Genomic DNA, 19,865 nt, shown 5'->3' on the forward strand with positions numbered 1-19,865 from the left:
CGCAAAAAAAAAGAAGTGTTTTAAAGTAGAGGAAAGACTTAAGCGGAAAGAAGTTTATTCATGCCCAATATGTTTTAAGGAATTGTTACCAGTGATTGTAGCCGGAATCACAACCAAAGCAGCTGTGGTATGTGCTGTTTTGAAGCGTGTGCACACGTCAGTGACTACAGCTACAAGACAACTGCAGACGGTTTTGTGACAGAGCTCCTCGTCGACGTGTTTTCCGCTATACTGTCATCCACCGTAAGTTTAACACGAAGCACTTACAGGAGCTCGAACGCCACAGATGTTGCAGATTAGTGACAGCTGTGGCCGATGCGTACGCCTCTCACAGCAGCTCTTTGACGTGGCGAGAGAGCAACCGAGCGCGCCGGCGCATTTCCCCTTTCCACATGCCGATGCCTTCGAGAGTGCAATGAGCTCAAGGACCAGTGTTCCTCTGTACACGAGCTGCTCGCTTACGGCAGATGACGCACGCACCGCGTGAGTGACAAGCAGGCCTAACGCGTGAATGGGATAAGGTGTCTTGAGAGACGGCAGACGTTGTGCAGAGAGCGCACTTCACCTGGTATGCACAGCCTACGTCGGTTTGTCTGAAAAGACCTTCAGTTAAGGCCAGTAGGAAGTAGTCGGCCAAAATACTGTCAGCATTTCGTTGCTATCACGGCTTTGTGAAGGCAGCATTAAAGGGGCTCTTTTCAACAGAAACAATAGATCACTTTGGGCTCCTTGGCGCCATAGAATCAAATATTCGTGGAGGTTATGAAGGCGTAGCAGCGTCCTCTGATAATGAAAGAAAGTCTGGCTATAACTCCAATTTTTAAGTGAGCGCCTAACCCGCTTTGTCAAGGGTGCCCGCACGCACGAGGTCAAGATTTTGTGGTATTTTCGCTTCTTCAGACCATTTCAGTACACAAAAACTGTCCGAAATTTGCTTCCGTCACATTTGCGTTTGAATGCAACGTCACAATTAACTAGTTCCGGATAGGGCCTACCAATATCCAAGGTCACACGAGGATTTGATGCTGGAATGTTAGCACAGCAACGCTTCCAGCCTTTTGTCTTCGCGTCTTTTGTGGCGTGATAAGCTTGTTAACGTTAGTAAACTAAACTGAAAACGTTAATAAGACTGACTAGTCGGTGATGCAGAAACCCTAAGGGCAGAGCATATTGTACTGTTTCTCTTAGTTTCCGTTTCGAACTTTCTTTTGTGACCAGAGCAAGTATGCAGCCTCCTAAAACAATTTTTTTTCTCGTTAATGCATCCAAAGCAGGATTAGCATGCGCATTCTTTCGTGAGACAAGAGGAGGGAGGAGGAAAAAAGGAAGGAAAGGTTGGGAGGTCAACCAGATGCACGTCCGGTTTGTTACCGTACACGGGAGAAGGCGTCTAAAGGATGGAAAGAAACAAGGAGAGGGGGAGAAAAGGTACTGTCAGTGTGAACACGTGTGGTTGTCCATCATTTCGCGCCTAAAATCGGTCACCGAGGCCAGTCGATTTCATGAATCGTAGCAATGCCCGCGTCGCTTTCTAAGCCTGCGACGCGTGGGGTCATAGTCCAGCAACGGTTGTATCTGAAAATGGCATACTGTCTAGTTGGTTTAACACACTCAGAAGAACGTCGCGTTCGATTTCATGAAGATCACAAAAACACAGCACGTGCTCCATCGTCTCTTCACAGTTGCATGAGTAGCAAACCGGTGCATCAGACATTCCAATAAGGAATGAATAGGCTTTCGTAAAAGCCACTCCTAACCAGAGGTAGCACAGTAAAGTTACATCACGACGGAAAAAGTGCGATGGAGTCTGCAGCTTCAGTGTAAGGTTCAGCCGGTGGAGACGACAGTTTGAGAAAATCGGGGTGTCCCATGAAGTATCAGTCTGGGTTTGAGCAAGTAAACAAACGCCCCTCACATCGTCTGCCTGTGATATGGGTATAGGAACTGTCAGGGTTTCTTTATGATTAGGAGAGCAGATAGTTGAACTAGTTGGTTGAAATGCATACTTTATGGGTTGATCGGGAGGCATCATCAGCAAGGTCATTACCGACGATGCCACAGTTCCCTCGAATGCATTGGAAGATGATTTCCTGTCCAGTTACGAGGACTTAATGGCGAACCTGTCTACTTTCAAACACCAGTTATTCATGGGTCTGACGCCGTAAGGCTGACCGCTGACTCTGGACGGCTGCCTTGGAGTCTCAAAAAACGACCCACTTTCGAAGTTTTGCTTGTGTGACGTAATTAAGAGCGGTACGTAGGGCTGCAAGTTCTGTTGCCGCAGAGGTCATTATGTGAGGCACTTTAAACTCCATTGTGACTGGTAGGGCAGGAATGATAACAGCACTTGTGTTGTTGTTTACTGAAACAGATGCGTCGGTGTAATGTGTGTTCTGTTTGTAACGTTCGTAACTGTCGGACGGCGGGACTTCTTCGTAATTGTCGGAATTGTGAGGTGTACTTGTGACGGTTGCAGCCCTCACAGAGGTAAGAGTGGCTACGGAACTGGTGTAAAGCCCGACAGAACACAGCCTTGATGAGTCGCAACAAGTATTTAAAATGTGGCTTGATGTCCTTGGGCCGGCGAAGCAGCAATATAGTAACTGGGTACACGACACAGAGAGCGAGGAATATAGGAAGGCAGGGATGTTAACCAGTCAAGGGTCTGGTTGGCTACTCTACGCTAGGGGAAGGGAGAAGGGGAAGAAAGAGAAGGGAGAGAGAAGGTGCATATACGTGTACAGACAGTACTTGAGGTAAAGCCGCTCGCGCGAAACAGACGTTCTGAGAAAGCACAGAAGTGCATTCACTGCCTTCTGAGTCGATGATCGGTGGGGACGGTGCCCTAATACTATCTGTGAACTCAGAGGATGATCATCTAATTTCCTCAGTGTGGTGGACAAAGATTGTCTTTGTGCTGGAAATTGAGGACAATGGCCCAATAAGTGGTCAATGTTCTCCTCGCATACGCAAACATCACATTTAAGACTACCAGTCATTCCAATCAGTGCTGAGTAGGCATTCATGAAGGCAACTCCAAGCCACAACCGACACATAAGAGACGCTTCGCGTCGGTGCAGACCGGCCGGAGGTCTGAGTTGCAGTGAAATCATTTCAATTTAAACAACTAAAAGACCACATTTTATCATCTGCAACCACTTAGATAAGTATATTTCTCCTTTTTTCCCTTCCAAATGTACATTTGGTTGCGCTACACAAATAGAAGTTCATTTGGTTATGTCTCATTATCCATTTATTTTCATAATGGCGTTATAGTTCTGTAATTAGACGAATGTAATAATAATTATTATACTTTTTTACTAGCATGTCTGCAGCTGAGTTGTATAGTACTGCCAAACCTAATGCAATACTAAGTTTGTTATCTTTTGAATATTTTACACTATTAGTTGCAACTGTTGTTGTTTATAGTTTTACTTATACACTGTACAGGAAGTCCCATTACAGTCTTTGACCTTGGGAACTTCTCCTGTATATTATTGCCTTGTACTATATGTTGTCTATTAATAATAAAACCTCATTCAAGACGGATTCACTCTTGTGCGGCTTGTATGGGCGGTATTCCACTCTGCTAAGGAGATCGTGCGAGAGACTGCGAAGTTGTCTCGCGGCGTCGGTCCTTGAGAAAGGAATGGGGACGCAGCGGCCTTCTTGGTTTAACGTTCGAGCTGACTTGTCTGCGTCATCGTTTCCTATGATACCACAATGGCCTGGTATCCATTGAAAAGAGATATCATGACCTTTTTCTCTTAAGTGATGGACAAGTTCCACGATTTCGCACGTGAGCGGATCGTGAGGTCTATGTCGGAGAAACGACTGCGCACATTGCAAGGCCGGCCTTCAAACGCAGAACACTGCTTATTTTCTAGAACTTTCAGCATTCATCACATGAAGCGCGTCGCGGAGAGCCACGAGCTCTACAGCTGTAGACGTAGTGACATGGGAAGTCTTGAACCGCTGGGTTATTCTCATTGTTGGTATAACTAGAGCACCACCGGAACTTGCTGATGTAGTTGAGTCATCAGTATAGACGTATGTGCAATCACTGCATTTCTCGTACAAGAGAAGTAAAGTTAGTTGCTTGAATGCTGATGACGCCAAGTCCGACTTTTTCTGAAGTCCTGGGACTGTAAGGTTTACTTGAGTACGGCGCACACACTATGGTGGAATGGAAGGTCTTGCTGCAGGTGCGTAACCTGACCTGAGAGAGGCACGGTGCGCGAAGACAGTCTCACTGAATGTCGTGTGAGGCATATCTACTGGCCTATCTACGACACAGATGTACAATGTGTGCTCTGAGAACAAATTCTTATGTCGCACAAGGCAGCAACCTCGCTACTGTACACATCCTTCACGCATTCAAGAGAGGAAGCCTCAATTATACACAAAGATTAAAATGACTTGTTACAGGGCTTATATTGATGCGGTTTACCCCACATTATTTCTAATGGGGCGAAAATAGACACCACATCGAGAACTCGATATTAACGGATCGTCTGTCTTCTTGGCTGTGTGGTGCCTGCTTTCTTTGTGTTTACTTTGTGTGGTGTCTGTCTCGCCGTTAAAAAGACCGTACAGCCGTCAGCATTATAAAAGCGAACATGTAGAGAGAGAGAGAGAGAGAGAGAAATGAATACCGAGAAGGGCACGGAGGTTAACCAGAGGTAAGGGAATATCATATTTTTATACGCACGTAGAGGCCAAACACACATGTCCTTCCTAATTATACTCGGTGAGACTAAATGTTCAACAGGAAAGCTAATTGTTATGTATCAAGTTCCCAGAATTGAATCCACGCATCACAAGTTATCTTCGCTTTAAAAAAAATGTTCGCTGTACCCTTTTCTATTGCTGATGACTGTACAGTCATACTCAATTCTCGAACACACACCTTACATGAACCACACTACAGACATTGCATGGAATAGGGGCCCAGTTTCCCCTGCCTGTAAACAATGCTGAGCCTACCCGTCGGATAAATGCACAATATGAGAGTAGTTCACTGTCTTCACATCCACAAACATCGTCCGGTCTACGTTACCATCGAACAAGCGCCCGGGTAGGCGGCAGGAACGGCCCAACCGAGCTCGAGCGTTCGTGGAAATTATTGTGACCGTTCATGGTGCAACACGACAAGATTACGCTAGGCCAGGAGGCCTGCTCCTGTCAAAGAGGTCCGAACTGGGTCCTTGGTTTCATAGGAAGTAATAAATCTGATTTCCCCCTCTTCTTCTTAACGCCGAGAAGCCTCGTTCCGAACATCTTCGTTGGTTCTCCTGGTGGTTAAAACGTGAAGGCCCACTTTTAGTTTAGAGATTCTGAGGTATAGGTCGGCTACGTCAAGCCGCACTCAAACGTCAGTGGAGATCGTGTCACTTAACGGTACCACGTTCCTCAATGTAGCTTGCAACCGAACACATGAATACGGACGAATCGTCTTGCTCGGCATCGACTTAATAAATTTCGATGAGCTTTGTTCTCCTAAAAAGAGTCAATCTGTGGACAGCTGCGATCATATTTCGGATTTATTTCATCAGAATATTGCCAAAATCGTCAAGATTAAAAAGAAAAATGAAACACCGAAATTACTACCCTGTTACTCGGCAACAAAAGTCTGCAAGCTCCATTTATCGGGACGTTTGAAGCAGGCAAAATTGATATAAGCTGCTTTGAAATGTACCGCAAATCTGTGAGTAGGACTTTTGCGTGATTCGCGTGAACAATGTAATAATTTCATATCTATGCTCTGAACTAATACATCATATTTGTCCACTTTATATTATCTTAAACATTCATTTTTCTGAAATCTGATGTCTGTATTTGTCACGTTGCTTGGAAGTCGTAAACACGATGCTAAACGTTTTTACTGTACCGATTTTCGGTAATTTGAAAAAAAGTAATTTCAGGATTTATATTATTAGTCTACACCCAACAGTCAGTAGAAATGAATCACATTTCATTCAGATTTAATTCGGTGATTGTCTTATCATAACACTTCTCTATTTCCCATGTATTTAAATCCGAGCTGGCATAAGCGAAACCCCCCTTATAAACGAAAATTTAGCTTAATAGAATATCTTGCTGGGCTAGTTGTTTATTCTTGCCTGTAACTTGTGTTAGCTCCTGTCCCTTGGCCGTTTCACTGACCCATGCAACGTTTTCGCTTGTTATGCCATGCAAGGTTTAGCTTAGAGCCAACTCCACTCTCCGTATTGCAGTAGACGTGGAAGGCAGAAACACTGTCGTTAGAAAAGCGCTGAGCCAATTTGAACAAAGCTTGTTGCATTAGAAAGAGAGAGAGAAAAAAACCTTAATTGTGTCATCTGTAAAAGCAAAATTTCTCTTTATGGCTTTCAATTTCATTGAAAGAATTGTCGACAATCGCGAACATTAAAGAGTATTGAAGCACAAAGTACAAATCTCTAACACGGTACAAAAAAAAAATCGCAGTACTGCAAGTTGCATCTGTTAAAGCCTCTGAAACTGCTCAATTCTATTTATTATTTTGCAAATTTCATGGATTTATGACAACAATAACGACAGTATTGCAAAAAGTTCCACTCGCATTACGTATAGTAAGTCCGTGGGGGAATATGGCATAGGCTCTAGGAATAGCAGAGGAGAATTATTAGTAGAGTTTGCAGAACAGAATAACATGCGGATAATGAACACCTTTTTCCGCAAGCGGGTTAGTCGAAAGTGGACGTGGAGGAGCCCGAATGGTGAGACTAGAAATGAAATCGACTTCATACTCTGCGCGAACCCTGGCATCATACAAGATGTAGACGTGCTCGGCAAGGTACGCTGCAGTGACCATAGGATGGTAAGAACTCGAATTAGCCTAGACTTGAGGAGGGAACGGAAGAAACTGGTACACAAGAAGCCAATCAATGAGTTAGCGGTAAGAGGGAAACTAGAGGAATTCCGGATCAAGCTACAGAACAGGTATTCGGCTTTAACTCAGGAAGAGGACCTTAGTGTTGAAGCAATGAACGACTATCTCATGGGCATCATTAAGCAGTGCGCAATAGAAGTCGGTGGTAACGCCGTTAGACAGGAAACCAGTAAGCTATCGCAGGAGACGAAAGATCTGATCAAGAAACGCCAATGTATGAAAGCCTCTAACCCTACAGCTAGAATAGAACTGGCAGAACTTTCTAAGTTAATCAACAAGCGTAAGACAGCGGACATCAGGAACTATAATATGGATAGAATTGAACAGGCTCTCAAGAACGGAGGAAGCCTAAAAACAGTGAAGAAGAAACTAGGAATAGGCAAGAATCAGATGTGTGCGTTAAGAGACAAAGCCGGCAATATCGTTACTAATATGGATGAGATAGTTCAAGTGGCTGAGGAGTTATATAGAGATTTATACAGTACCAGTGGCACCCACGACGATAGTGGAAGAGAGAATAGCCTAGAGGAAATCGAAATCCCACAGGTAACGCCAGAAGAAGTAAAGAAAGCCTTAGGAGCTATGCAAAGGGGGAAGGCAGCTGGGGAGGATCAGGTAACAGCAGATTTGTTGAAGGATGGTGGTCAGATTGTTCTAGAGAAACTGGCCACCCTGTATGCGCAATGCCTCATAACCTCGAGCGTACCGGAATCTTGGAAGAACGCTAACATAATCCTAATCCATAAGAAAGGGGACGCCAAAGACTTGAAAAATTATAGACCGATCAGCTTACTGTCCGTTGCCTACAAAGTATTTACTAAGGTAATCGCAAATAGAATCAGGAACACCTTAGACTTCTGTCAACCAAAGGACCAGGCAGGATTCCGTAAAGGCTACTCAACAATAGACGATATTCACACTATCAATCAAGTGATAGAGAAATGCGCAGAATATAACCAACCCTTATATATAGCTTTCATTGATTACGAGAAAGCGTTTGATTCAGTCGAAACCTCAGCAGTCATGGAGGCATTACGGAATCAGGGTGTAGATGAGCCATATGTAAAGATACTGGAAGATATCTATAGCGGCTCCACAGCCACCGTAGTCCTCCACAAAGAAAGCAACAAAATCCCTATAAAGAAAGGCGTCAGACAGGGAGATATGGTATCTCCAATGCTATTCACGACATGTTTACAGGAGGTATTCAGAGGCCTGGAGTGGGAAGAATTGGGGATAAAAGTTGATGGAGAATACCTTAGCAACTTGCGATTCGCTGATGATATTGCCTTGCTTAGTAACTCAGGAGACCAATTGCAATGCATGCTCACTGACCTGGAGAGGCAAAGCAGAAGGGTGGGTCTGAAAATTAATCTGCAGAAAACTAAAGTATTGTTTAACAGTCTCGGAAGAGAACAGCAGTTTACGATAGGTAGCGAAGCACTGGAAGTGGTAAGGGAATACATCTACTTAGGGCAGGTAGTGACCACGGATCCGGATCATGAGACTGAAATAACCAGAAGAATAAGAATGGGCTGGGGTGCGTTTGGCAGGCATTCTCAAATCATGAACAGCAGGTTGCCACTATCCCTCAAAAGGAAAGTGTATAACAGCTGTGTGTTACCAGTACTCACATATGGGGCAGAAACCTGGAGGCTTACGAAAAGGGTTCTGCTGAAATTGAGGACGACGCAACGAGCTATGGAAAGAAGGATGATGGGTGTGACGTTAAGGGATAAGAAAAGAGCAGATTGGTTGAGGCAACAAACGCGGGTAAACGACATCTTAGTTGAAATTAAGAAAAAGAAATGGGCATGGGCCGGACATGTAATGAGGAGGGAAGACAACCGATGGTCACTAAGGGTTACGGACTGGATTCCAAGGGAAGGGATGCGTAGCAGGGCGCGGCAGAAAGTTAGGTGGGCGGATGACATTAAGACGTTTGCAGGGACAACATGGCCACAATTAGTACATGACCGGGGTAGTTGGAGAAGTATGGAAGAGGCCCTTGCCCGGCAGTGGGCGTAACTAGGCTGATGATGATGATACATATATATATTGCTACGCTGAGGGGACGAATTGTGCTTGTTTTTGGAGCGGCTTGGTTTCAGCGCGGTAGCACTTCTCCCTGTTTCATCAATTCATTTAGAAATAAACGTACCCCATCGAAACAGTTTTGGTGTAGGTGCGGAGTACGACAACGGCGTCTCCGAAGAACGACGACAAAGCGACTGCAGTGGCGCAATCCGTAGAGCTTCACCGTATTGCCGGTCTTCCACCAGATATACCTTCCGACGGCAAAAACCCGTGGCCTTTTTCCAGCATCCCATGGCAGCCCTATATTGAGCCACGAACCTTCGCCAGAAACGCCGCGGAACACGTGGAAGGATGACTGAGTCTCTATAATAACGAGCAAATTGGTTCGATGGCTGGAATGCCACCACCCAGCCCAAGAACGTTGCCTTCGTCCTCAAGGGAACCGTGGCTGTGTGGCTTTAAAACCACGAAGAAAGTTCGACAACGTGGGACAAGTTCGTAGACGAAATCAAGAAGTGCCTCGGAGATCTGGCAGCTAAAAAGAAACCTGCAGAGCAAACGCTAATGCAGCGAGCTCAAGTTCCCGGCGAAACCTGCGCGACGTACAACGAGGAAGTGCTCAAGCTGTGCAAGGGCCTGGATCATAAGATGACAGAAGAGGACAAAGTCATCTTCTAAAAGGGATCCCCGAGGACGTGTGCGAGTTACACACAGGAAAAGACAGGTTGGAGTCCGTGGGTGACGGTGTATCACATCGATGTTCGACCACCTGGCCAACATAACTCATGTTGCCAGTGTTGACGTGGTCCCAGCTCCACCCGACCTCGTGTCAGTGATTCAGAAAGTGGTAGCGAAGATATTTGACCGACGTGAGGCGGTTTCTCTCTCGGCTCCTCTTGTTCGAGAGGCTTTCTCTTCTTGCGAATTCAGTGAACCGTCCATCAGCGCCACGTCCGTAGATGCCTACAACTTCCTGCCGCGTCCAAGAATTCCAAACCCTGCTATCAAGGCGCTTCCCATTTACCAGTTCAACGACGGTTACTCACGCAGAACCCCTGCAGGTTCTCAAGAGTGCGACGGCCGTGCCAGTTGTCCTTCTGTTGAACAATTCAGCGCTTCCAGTGAGCGCCTCATCTGCTTCCAACGCGGCTTTCGCGGCCACGTCGCCAGATTTTGTCCTCGTCGTTGTCGCACGTCACCACCGTCCTAAGAACATCCGCGCACTTCTTATCGGCGTAGCAATCGCCACGGTGACGGCACACACTGTTCCTCTGACTCTGATAGCAGGATGAACCACCAGGTGAATTACCGCAGCGACTCACCAGCTTCTGTGCGAAGCTAGACGCCACCGCCTTCACGCCATCGCAGGTCTCCATTTCCGGGACGAGTTCTCTCGTCACCGCCGCCGGGGAAACTAGGTGGCGCGACCAATAGAGGCGAAGTCGCCAGCGATGTTAAACTACACGCTCCTCTGCCTTTACCAGTACTGTACATTTGGGATAACAAGATTCGTGTTTTAGTGGACAATATTACTACTTTGGCCTTAGTGGACGCAGAAGGGAGTGCGTCCGTTATCAGCCTGGATTTCAGAACACGACTAGGCCGTAAAGGGATGTTTTTGCTGGGATAACCCTAATACATTTCGCGCTGTGAGTGGAGAGTTGCTCCGACCTATTGGTGTGTGCACCACGAATGTTCATTTCTCCAATAACATACATCAAGCCAAATTTTCAGTGCTTGCTAAATCCACGCAGAACGTTATTCTTGGCCTCGATTTCCTACAACAGTGTGTTGCCACTGTTGACTGCAGTACCAGCTAGCTTTTTCTCTCTCCTCTTGCCGACTAAACTGCTTCCTGATCGTGCAATCTCTCCGTCGTTGTAGATTCGGCTTACCGGCAGGTTCTTTATCCAGAGTTCGAGTTGCTTCTTGCGCTGTCGACGCCGATACATTTGGTGCTATTGTTGAGCGTGTGCCTTCGATCACTGTGAAGAAAAGTGTGCTCGTACCTCGATGCCTCCTCCAGAGGCCTGCATAACTACGCTATGAGTGTCAAATTAATCCTTCCTGTCTGTTGTGCTACCCAGCAGAATGCGACTTGCCTCTTTTGAAACGGATACTAGTCTCAACATAGACGCTTTAACTGATGACACGTCGCACGAAGCCCGCCCCGGTGTCCCTGAAGACTCATTGCCGTTTCTAAAAATGATCAACCAGTCGCTATCTTCAGACAAGCGTCAAGCCCTGGTCAGCGTCCTCAGCAAGAGCGCTTGATTGTTTGCTTTCGCCCAGAACGCTACCAAAGTTCCATAAGGCAGAAACATCCTATAAGGCAGAAAGAAGCCTTATCGCGTGTCCGCGTCGGAGCGCAAGATCATCGCTCAACAGGTCGACGACATACGAGCCAATGGCATCAGCCATGATTCATCTGGTCGTTGGGCTGCGCCGGTTATCCTCGTGAAAAAGAAAGACGGATCCTGGAGTTCTTGTGTTGACTACCGGCGTCTCAATTCTGTGACAAAAAAGGATATGTATCCACTTCCCCGTATCCATGACATTATCGACGGTTTTCATTCCGCATCCTACTTTTCATTTGTGAACCTCCGATCGGGCTTCTGGCAGATACCCATGCATTCAGCCGACACAGAGAAAACCGCTTTTGTAGCCCCAGATGGCTTGTTTGATTTCACTATCATTCCGTTCGGTTTGTGCAACGCGCCTGCGGCATTTGAAACGTGTTCGAACACGGTACCGCGCGGCCTGAAATGGGCGATTTGTTTATGCTAGCTTGACGCTATTGCCAATTCTGGCCGCACTTTTGCAGAGCAATATCATTGACTTGACGTTGTTTTGACGTGCCTTAAACAAGCTGCCCTTACCCTCAACTCAAATAAATGTCACTTTGGCCAACGAGACGCGCTAGTGCTAGCGCATCTAGTAGACAATTTAAGCACGGTGCACGACCAGACCCACATGAGGTCGCTGAAATTAGCTGCCTTAAAGGGCCTATCCCCAGGACTGGCCATTTTGAGCTGACGAGCGTAGAGCAAACATTGCACGCTAACGATCGTGTCAGCAAAGTATTACACTGCTATGCGCCGCGGAAAGGTAAATTACAATCCGAACGCTGTTTTCCCTTTCCTTCGTGGCGACCGCGCTCCAAGCCGGACGGCGATGTAGTCATATCTCTGCGCCTACGTAGTCGTGTCCGCAGTGTGACGTCGCTAGTGGTGACGCGTGACTTCAGGAATTATTCAAGGCATCATCCGTTATTTGTGGGATCTGTTGCTTGAATGAACAAATTTAAGTTTAGAGAAATGATAAAACACACAAACGATAAGTGCGCGGCTTTTTGTTTTACTTCGCACCGAGAGAAGAGAGATGTACTTCCGTTTCGTGTGCTTGTTCCCACGGTCGTGCGGTCACGGTCGCAGGTATTAAAACTGTGCCATTTTCTACTGAGTTCCAGCGCGTGATCATGCTCTGCGATCCATTTGTTCTGCCTCACTATTCGTGTAACACTGAATTATGCCGCTAGTGATGCGGCCGTGTGCACAGCGGGAAAAATCTTGCGCTGCGCGAAACGAGATATCCCAACAGCTCGCGGGTTCGCGGCGCAGAAATATTTCTATCTCTTCAATTAAAGACCCAATTTGAAATTTTCTTGCGGTATAATGCTGTCTAGAGAACACGTAACAACTTCCAGCGTATAACCAAAATTTTCTATGGGTGCCTGGTGAGGGGCCTTTTAAACAACCGCAGTCACAAGGCGAGCTGAGAAGTTTCTTGGTTCTTTGTTCGTATTGCCGATGTTTTTAAATTCTTGCCGGAATAGCGTTGTACAAGGACGTCGAGGAAGGGAATTCTTCCATTGCTTTCTTCTTCAATCACGAATGTGACAGACCGTTCTATAGAGTTCAGGTCGCCGCAAGCGGTTGCATTTCTGACTTGTGGATCACGCCGAAACAGCCGTCTACGCAAGGAAGAAACGTTTTTGGAGGCCGTGCAAAGGCAGCCAATGGTTTGCTCTCGATGGCTTCCAAGACCAGGTTTGCACACGTCGCCGAAACGGAGGCACCCGTGGCTGTGCCAAAAACTTGTTTGTAGTAGTTCCCATTAAACACCAAGTAAGTGTTGCTAAGGCAGAAGTGCAGAAGGCGACAGAGATCTTGAACCTGGAACGGGGTTCTTGAGGGTAGAGACGAATCTTTGCTAAGCACTTGTTTGCTGGTCTCTGTGGTGAAATCTGTAGGTGCTGATGTGAACATTGATTTCACGTCAAAGGAAACCAACCCGTCTTCGTCATCCGAGTGCATTTTCTTCAGAATGTCGAGAAAATATGCCGAGTCTTTAACATTACAGTATGTGTTTCCGGGAAGTGATCGCAGCACCTGAAGCAGATAGTTTGATAACTTTTGACGCGGAGACCATGTAACGTCAACAACTGGGCGTAAAGGTATGTCTGGCTCATGTATCTTCGGCACACTGTGGTGGGGAAGAACCATTGTGGCACTTCCGCCCCCCCCCCCAAGAGGTGAAAATACTGTGTCTTCTTCTAGGGGGGGGGGGGGGCGACGAACTTGAAGAGGTTAGTAAGCCGCTTTTGAAGCTCCGACTGTACCTTCTTGGTCGGGTCCCTGTTCAACTTCACGTAGCTAGCTGTATCTTGAAGGAGAATTGCCGTTTTCGTTCTATAGACTTCCTTGTCCATTGTCCAGCCCAACCTTTGCACTACCTTTATCGGCGGGCAGGACAACAATCTTTTCGTTTCGTTGAGATGTTTTTACCGCATGTTTATACTGCAGTGCGATGTTGACCCTTTTCATTCGTGAAAGCTTCGTGAGCATCCCGACAGCTCGTGCTCTCGCTTCGTCCCAAAGGTGAGGTTCAACATGGAGCACAGCTTGCCCCACAGTGCAGGTCAGCTTTCTTGTGTTCGGGCCAAAGGCAAAGTTGAACTTCAGGCCCCGGTTTAGGTTGGACAGCTCCGCAGGTTCCAAGTTGTGCGAGGAAAGGCGCACGACGGCTGGTATGTCAAAAACGCAGGGGAAATCGCTTCTGCTTAAAAGCAGTGAAAACTTGGCATCTTGGCTAGCGCACCTTTCTTCACGAGTCCTGGCTGCCTGGCTGTTTGAGTGAAGTACGACGTCTATGTAAACGGTAGACAGAATGCATACCAGTTCTCGCTCGGCGAAAAAGATGTCATTTTCTCTGCTCGTAATATACTCATATATATATATGACTATATTAAGAGCAGACAAAATGACATCTTTTTCGCCGAGCGAAAAGTGATATATATATATATATATATATATATATATATATATATATATATATATATATATATATTATAGGAGTGGCTGAGGAGTTCTATAAAGATTTATACAGTACCAGTGGCACCCACGACGATAATGGAAGAGAGAATAGTCTAGAGGAATTCGAAACCCCACAGGTAACGCCGGATGAAGTAAAGAAAGCATTGGGAGCTATGCAAAGGGGAAAGGCAGCTGGGGAGGATCAGGTAACAGCAGATTTGTTGAAGGATGGTGGGCAGATTGTTCTAGAGAAACTGGCCACCCTGTATACGCAATGCCTCATGACTTCAAGCGTACCGGAATCTTGGAAAGACGCTAACATAATCCTATTCCATAAGCAAGGGCACGCCAAAGACTTGAACAATTATAGACCGATCAGCTTACTGTCCGTTGCCTACAAAGTATTTACTAAGGTACTTAATGAAAAAAGAGAGCGCTATGAAGACAAGGACGAAAGAACAACGAGTACGACAGACAAGGCGCTACTTCCAACTAAATGTTTTTTGAAGAAACAGAACTTTAAATAGATGCAACCAAGGACGGCCCATCGTGACATCACGACCTCCCTATCTCTTCAGAAAAGCCATCTCCTTTTCGGTAAGCGTCACTGAAGGGCAACTAATGCACGTGCCCTCGGCCTTTGCAATGTAAAAAGCTTCCAATATCTCCCGTTCTAGTCTATCTGTAGACCATGCCAGAAACCTGGTGTCACGAAGATACCGACGGCAATTGTGACGTTTACAGTGTTCTGCCAGATGGCCCCCCGCATTGTTATTTACGGCCCAATTGTGCTCACGCGCCCTTTCATTAAAACACCGTCCGGTTTGACCGATATAAACCTGTTGGCAACTTAGGGGTATCTCGTATACGACATTACTTTTGCAAGCAGTGTACTGCGCTGCGTGCTCTAAGAAACACGCAGCGCAGTACACTGCTTGCAAAAGTAATGTCGTATACGAGATACCCCTAAGTTGCCAACAGGTTTATATCGGTCAAACCGGACGGTGTTTTAATGAAAGGGCGCGTGAGCACAATTGGGCCGTAAATAACAATGCGGGGGGCCATCTGGCAGAACACTGTAAACGTCACAATTGCCGTCCGTATCTTCGTGACACCAGGTTTCTGGCATGGTCTACAGATAGACTAGAACGGGAGATATTGGAAGCTTTTTACATTGCAAAGGCCGAGGGCACGTGCATTAGTTGCCCTTCAGTGACGCTTACCGAAAAGGAGATAGCTTTTCTGAAGAGATAGGGAGGTCGTGATGTCACGATGGGCCGTCCTTGGTTGCATCTATTTAAAGTTCTGTTTCCTCAAAAAACATTTAGTTGGAAGTAGCGCCTTGTCTGTCGTACTCGTTGTTCTTTCGTCCTTGTCTTCGTAGCGCTCTCTTTTTTCATTAGGTATGCTCAACCAACTCGCCCACATCAAGCTTCTGTTACTAAGGTAATTGCAAATAGAATCAGGAACACCTTAGACTTCCGTCAACCAAAGGACCAGGCAGGACTCCGTAAAGGCTACTCAACAATAGACCATATTCACACTATCAATCAGGTTATAGAAAAATATGCGGAATATAACCAACCTTTATATATAGCTTTCATTGATTACGAGAAAGCGTTTGATTCAGTCGAAACCTCAGCAGTCATTGAGGCATTGAGGAATCAGGGTGTAGACGAGCCGTATGTAAAAATACTGGAAGATATCTATAGCAGCTCTACCGCCACCGTAGTCCTCCATAAGGAAAGCAACAAAATCCCAATAAAGAAAGCCGTCAGGCAGGGAGATACGATCTCTCCAATGCTATTCACAACGTGTTTACAGGAGGTATTCAGAGACCTGGATTGGGAAGAATTGGGGATAAGAGTTAATGGAGAATACCTTAGTAACTTGCCATTCGCTGATGATATTGCCTTCCTTAGTAACTCAGGGGACCAACTGCAATGCATGCTCACTGACCTGGAGAGGCAAAGCCGAAGGGTGGGTCTATAAATTAATCTGCAGAAAAGTAAAGTAATGTTTAACAGTCTCGAAAGAGAACAGCAGTTTACAATAGGTAGTGAGGCACTGGAAGTGGTAAGGGAATACATCTACTTAGGACAGGTAGTGACAGTGGATCCGGATCATGAGACTGAAATAATCATAAGAATAAGAATGGGCTGGGGTGCGTTTGGCAGGCATTCTCAGATCATGAACAGCAGATTGCCATTATCCCTCAAGAGAAAAGTTTATAACAGCTGTGTCTTACCAGTACTCACGTACGGGGCAGAAACCCGGAGGCTTACGAAAACGTTTCTACTTAAATTGAGGACGACGCAACGAGCTATGGAAAGAAGAATGATAGGTGTAACGTTAAGGGATAAGAAAAGGGCAGATTGGGTGAGGGAACAAACGCGAGTTAATGATATCTTAGTTCAAATCCAGAAAAAGAAATGGGCGTGGGCAGGACACGTAATGAGGAGGGAAGATAACCGATATTCATTAAGAGTTACGGAAGCCAACTTATATTATAGGAAGCCAACAAGCAAGAACACCAAGGACAACACAGGGGACGTTACTTGCACTTAATAAGTGAACTAAAGAAATTTTTAATGAATGAAAATAAAAGCGGATGAAAGAAAACTTCTGGCTGGTGGGGAATGATCCCACATCTTCGCATTACGCGTGCGATGCTCTACCAATTGAGCTACCGCGGCTCCGTTTTCCCATCCACATTCGGGGGTATTTTTGCGTTACTACGAGACCTAACCCTGGAAGTGTTAGCCAGCGCCACCACTCACAAACTTTGGCGTTGGATGTGCAACATTCTTTCTGCCGCAGGCGCCACAAGGACGTTATGATTCTGGGTGAAGGCAATTGGTCAGTAAACCCCACGTGCTATATGTATATATATATATATATATATATATATATATATATACTTCCTGCAGCATGAACATGTGAGAAAATTAGATGCGACAAAGCCGACAATGGAGGCCGGCTACCTTTGCCCACTTTGCAGCATACCGGGCACCCTTACAGACTTGTTCCTGAAATGCCCATGGAATGTAGACAGCAAAATGTAACCGGAAACGGACGCGAACCGAGCACAGCAAGCAAACGAAGGTCACCTAGTCGAAACCTGGGAGGTCAAACTCGCCCTCCGTGTCCTGGAAGACCAACGACAACTTGTCGCCAGGGCCAAGGGGGCAGTCCAAACGACAGAATTCCAGGACCAAGGAGTCGTCCCACCTCAGGATGTTACCGGGCCTCACTCGGGTCAATTCTTATTGTTTGGATCATTAGACGTTTCTTTCTTTCCCATTCCGATGCATTTAGACAGCAGCTGCTCAGGTCAACCTTCCTTCTGAAGGGTCCGCCAGGTTCAGCCTGAAATTTTGGCTATACGATAGAAGTGGTAAAACGTAGTGCAGGAAGCATCCTCTACCACAAGATCAATTTATAGTGTTTTTAGTAGGAGCTGTGGTACATGCAAATGAGATGTTGCGAGGCGATGGCACGATGAGGCGAGCTAAGACTACGGAAAGGCTCAACGTCGTTGCAGAACCCGCACCGCTACAAAAATGTGACGCTCGCATGGTGCGTTAGCTTGAGTTACATGAGCATAGTTCAGCTGCTGTTAGGCTGAATAGCTTGTCGCCAGAAGATTTGGTACTGTAAAGTTTTCATAAAGACATCCTGTATGCGGTGCCCCTGCTGCTTTTCAAGAGAATATGCTCGCTGGTTTTCGGAAAAGGAAGCATTTTAGTTACTGTACATTTTCCAAAACGTGAGACTGAAGTTTCAGTTCCCTCTATAACAATTACTCGCACAATAAGGCACCTCGTTATACTGACAAGATAATAAAGAGTTTTCCCAATGTTTTGGCCTTGCCACAGCGTACGCCAACAGTTTACATTTACGAGCATTGTGTAATTCTCGACACTAAACCATGCGTCGAACAACGCCTCAACAGTTCCATAGGCCGGGATACTTTCTGAGGAGTGCGTTCACTAGTACTCACTCGCACTCATTTCACAATCGCGAGTGTGACTACGAAAGAGTGACAAAGAGCGAGAGTGGACCGACTGGGGGCCGATGAGTGGGAGTGCGTCTCCTGAAAAAAAAAAAAGACATAGTGGTGAATGAGTGCAACTGAGTGTCCGCTTATTCTGTCCACCTATAGGCTCAAAGCATAGCCTTCCTTTTCTGCCTCTCGCAGATGGCCACACCTTGCCGCAAGGCCTGGCATGCTTCCTCAACATATTCAGCCTACACAGAAATCCGAACCAGTTCGACAAACCAGAAGAGTACATACCGGAGAGGTTCATGTCAGAAGAAAACAGCCGGCGACATCCGTACAGCTACATCCCCTTCTCCGCAGGCCCCAAGAACTGCATAGGTAAGTAAAGCGGGGATCCGCGTTTTTAAGCAGTAAAGGTGTCATCTTCTTGAAGCTATTCGCCCACTGGCCATGAAATAAAAAAGTATCAAATTACTGTCGCGTCAATTGTTACAGATATCATGCGCAATATCATGCAATATCATGCGAGAAAACTTTCCCAGTTTTCTCTCTTCGTGCACCATATCAATGGCGGATAAATCGGACTGCATCGATTCTTGAGAGGGAGCCAGACGCTGCAGCCATTTTTCCGTAAACCTGGTCGCTGGGCGTGTTGATTAGTGTGCCCTCGACACACCTCTGTTGCAGCTTGCTAGATTTTTCAGGCAAGAAAAAGAGTGTTAGTGCGTGTGCACCCGGTCTTCAAATGATCCTTCAACCTTGCTCTGCATTGAATCACTGTTTTTAGGGTGTATTTGACCCCTTAATATTCTACGTGAATGCTGCACACATGAGCTGGAGGCAATAGACTTTGTTATAATAGATTTTGTTATATAATTATTATTCGTAAACGTTCAAAAGATCATATCTCCCAGGCGTGGGCACTCGGATGAAGCGGCTTTGATCTTATTTTTTAATTTTTCGAATCCCACTGCCAAGAGCACGCGACCAGCGGTTTTATTCGAGGCCTGCGTCACACTGATAAAATCGCGCGGACGAAACAGTCTGCGCAAGAAGCGGTGCGCACACGAGCTCCGTCTAGAGAATCGTGCATGCAGAACTGGCATGTCGTTCACAATGCGTCCAGTCGACACACGTGCTGACTCGGCAGCTGTATCCGGCGGCTGCATCCGTGAGCTGCAAGTACGTAGAACGCATGGACGTTGCGCCGTTTCTACCAAGAACGGCGGCGCTTTGAACGCTCGTGCGTGGACAGAAGCCAAAGGGAAACTAGCCCCCTTTATTGCAGCCGGACTAGCATAAGGTGGGATCATGTTCAAGCTTTACCGAATTTCGAAAAAAAAAAGCACCTGTTGCAGATAACGTAATTCTACTCCTTGAGCTCGATCATTCAAAGAGACGGACATTACTAGCACGAGGAATCAACTTCAAATCAATATTCAACTAAGTAACACAAAATCACTAATCAAATTTTTAATTAATGACGTTACGGAACGTACTACCATTTACGAGTTGTAGCTGGTGAGGCTGAAAGAGGTATCTACTTCAGACTGATTTCCAGGATTACGCTAGTTTCTAGATATTACTGCACAAATTG

General features: G+C 46.1%; 1 protein-coding gene across 1 annotated transcript in view; it reads left to right on the forward strand.

The window, feature by feature from the left end:
* The window catches only part of LOC142573039 (cytochrome P450 4V2-like), a 69,689-nt gene that overhangs the window by 48,684 nt on the left and 1,140 nt on the right, over positions 1-19,865 (forward strand). The window contains exon 10 of the mRNA XM_075682539.1: positions 18,467-18,646. Within this exon, the coding sequence (XP_075538654.1) occupies positions 18,467-18,646 (180 nt within the window). The remainder of the gene's footprint in view (positions 1-18,466; positions 18,647-19,865) is intronic.

The sequence above is a fragment of the Dermacentor variabilis genome, chromosome 2 (assembly GCF_050947875.1).
Source record: "Dermacentor variabilis isolate Ectoservices chromosome 2, ASM5094787v1, whole genome shotgun sequence".
NCBI lineage: Eukaryota > Metazoa > Arthropoda > Arachnida > Ixodida > Ixodidae > Dermacentor > Dermacentor variabilis.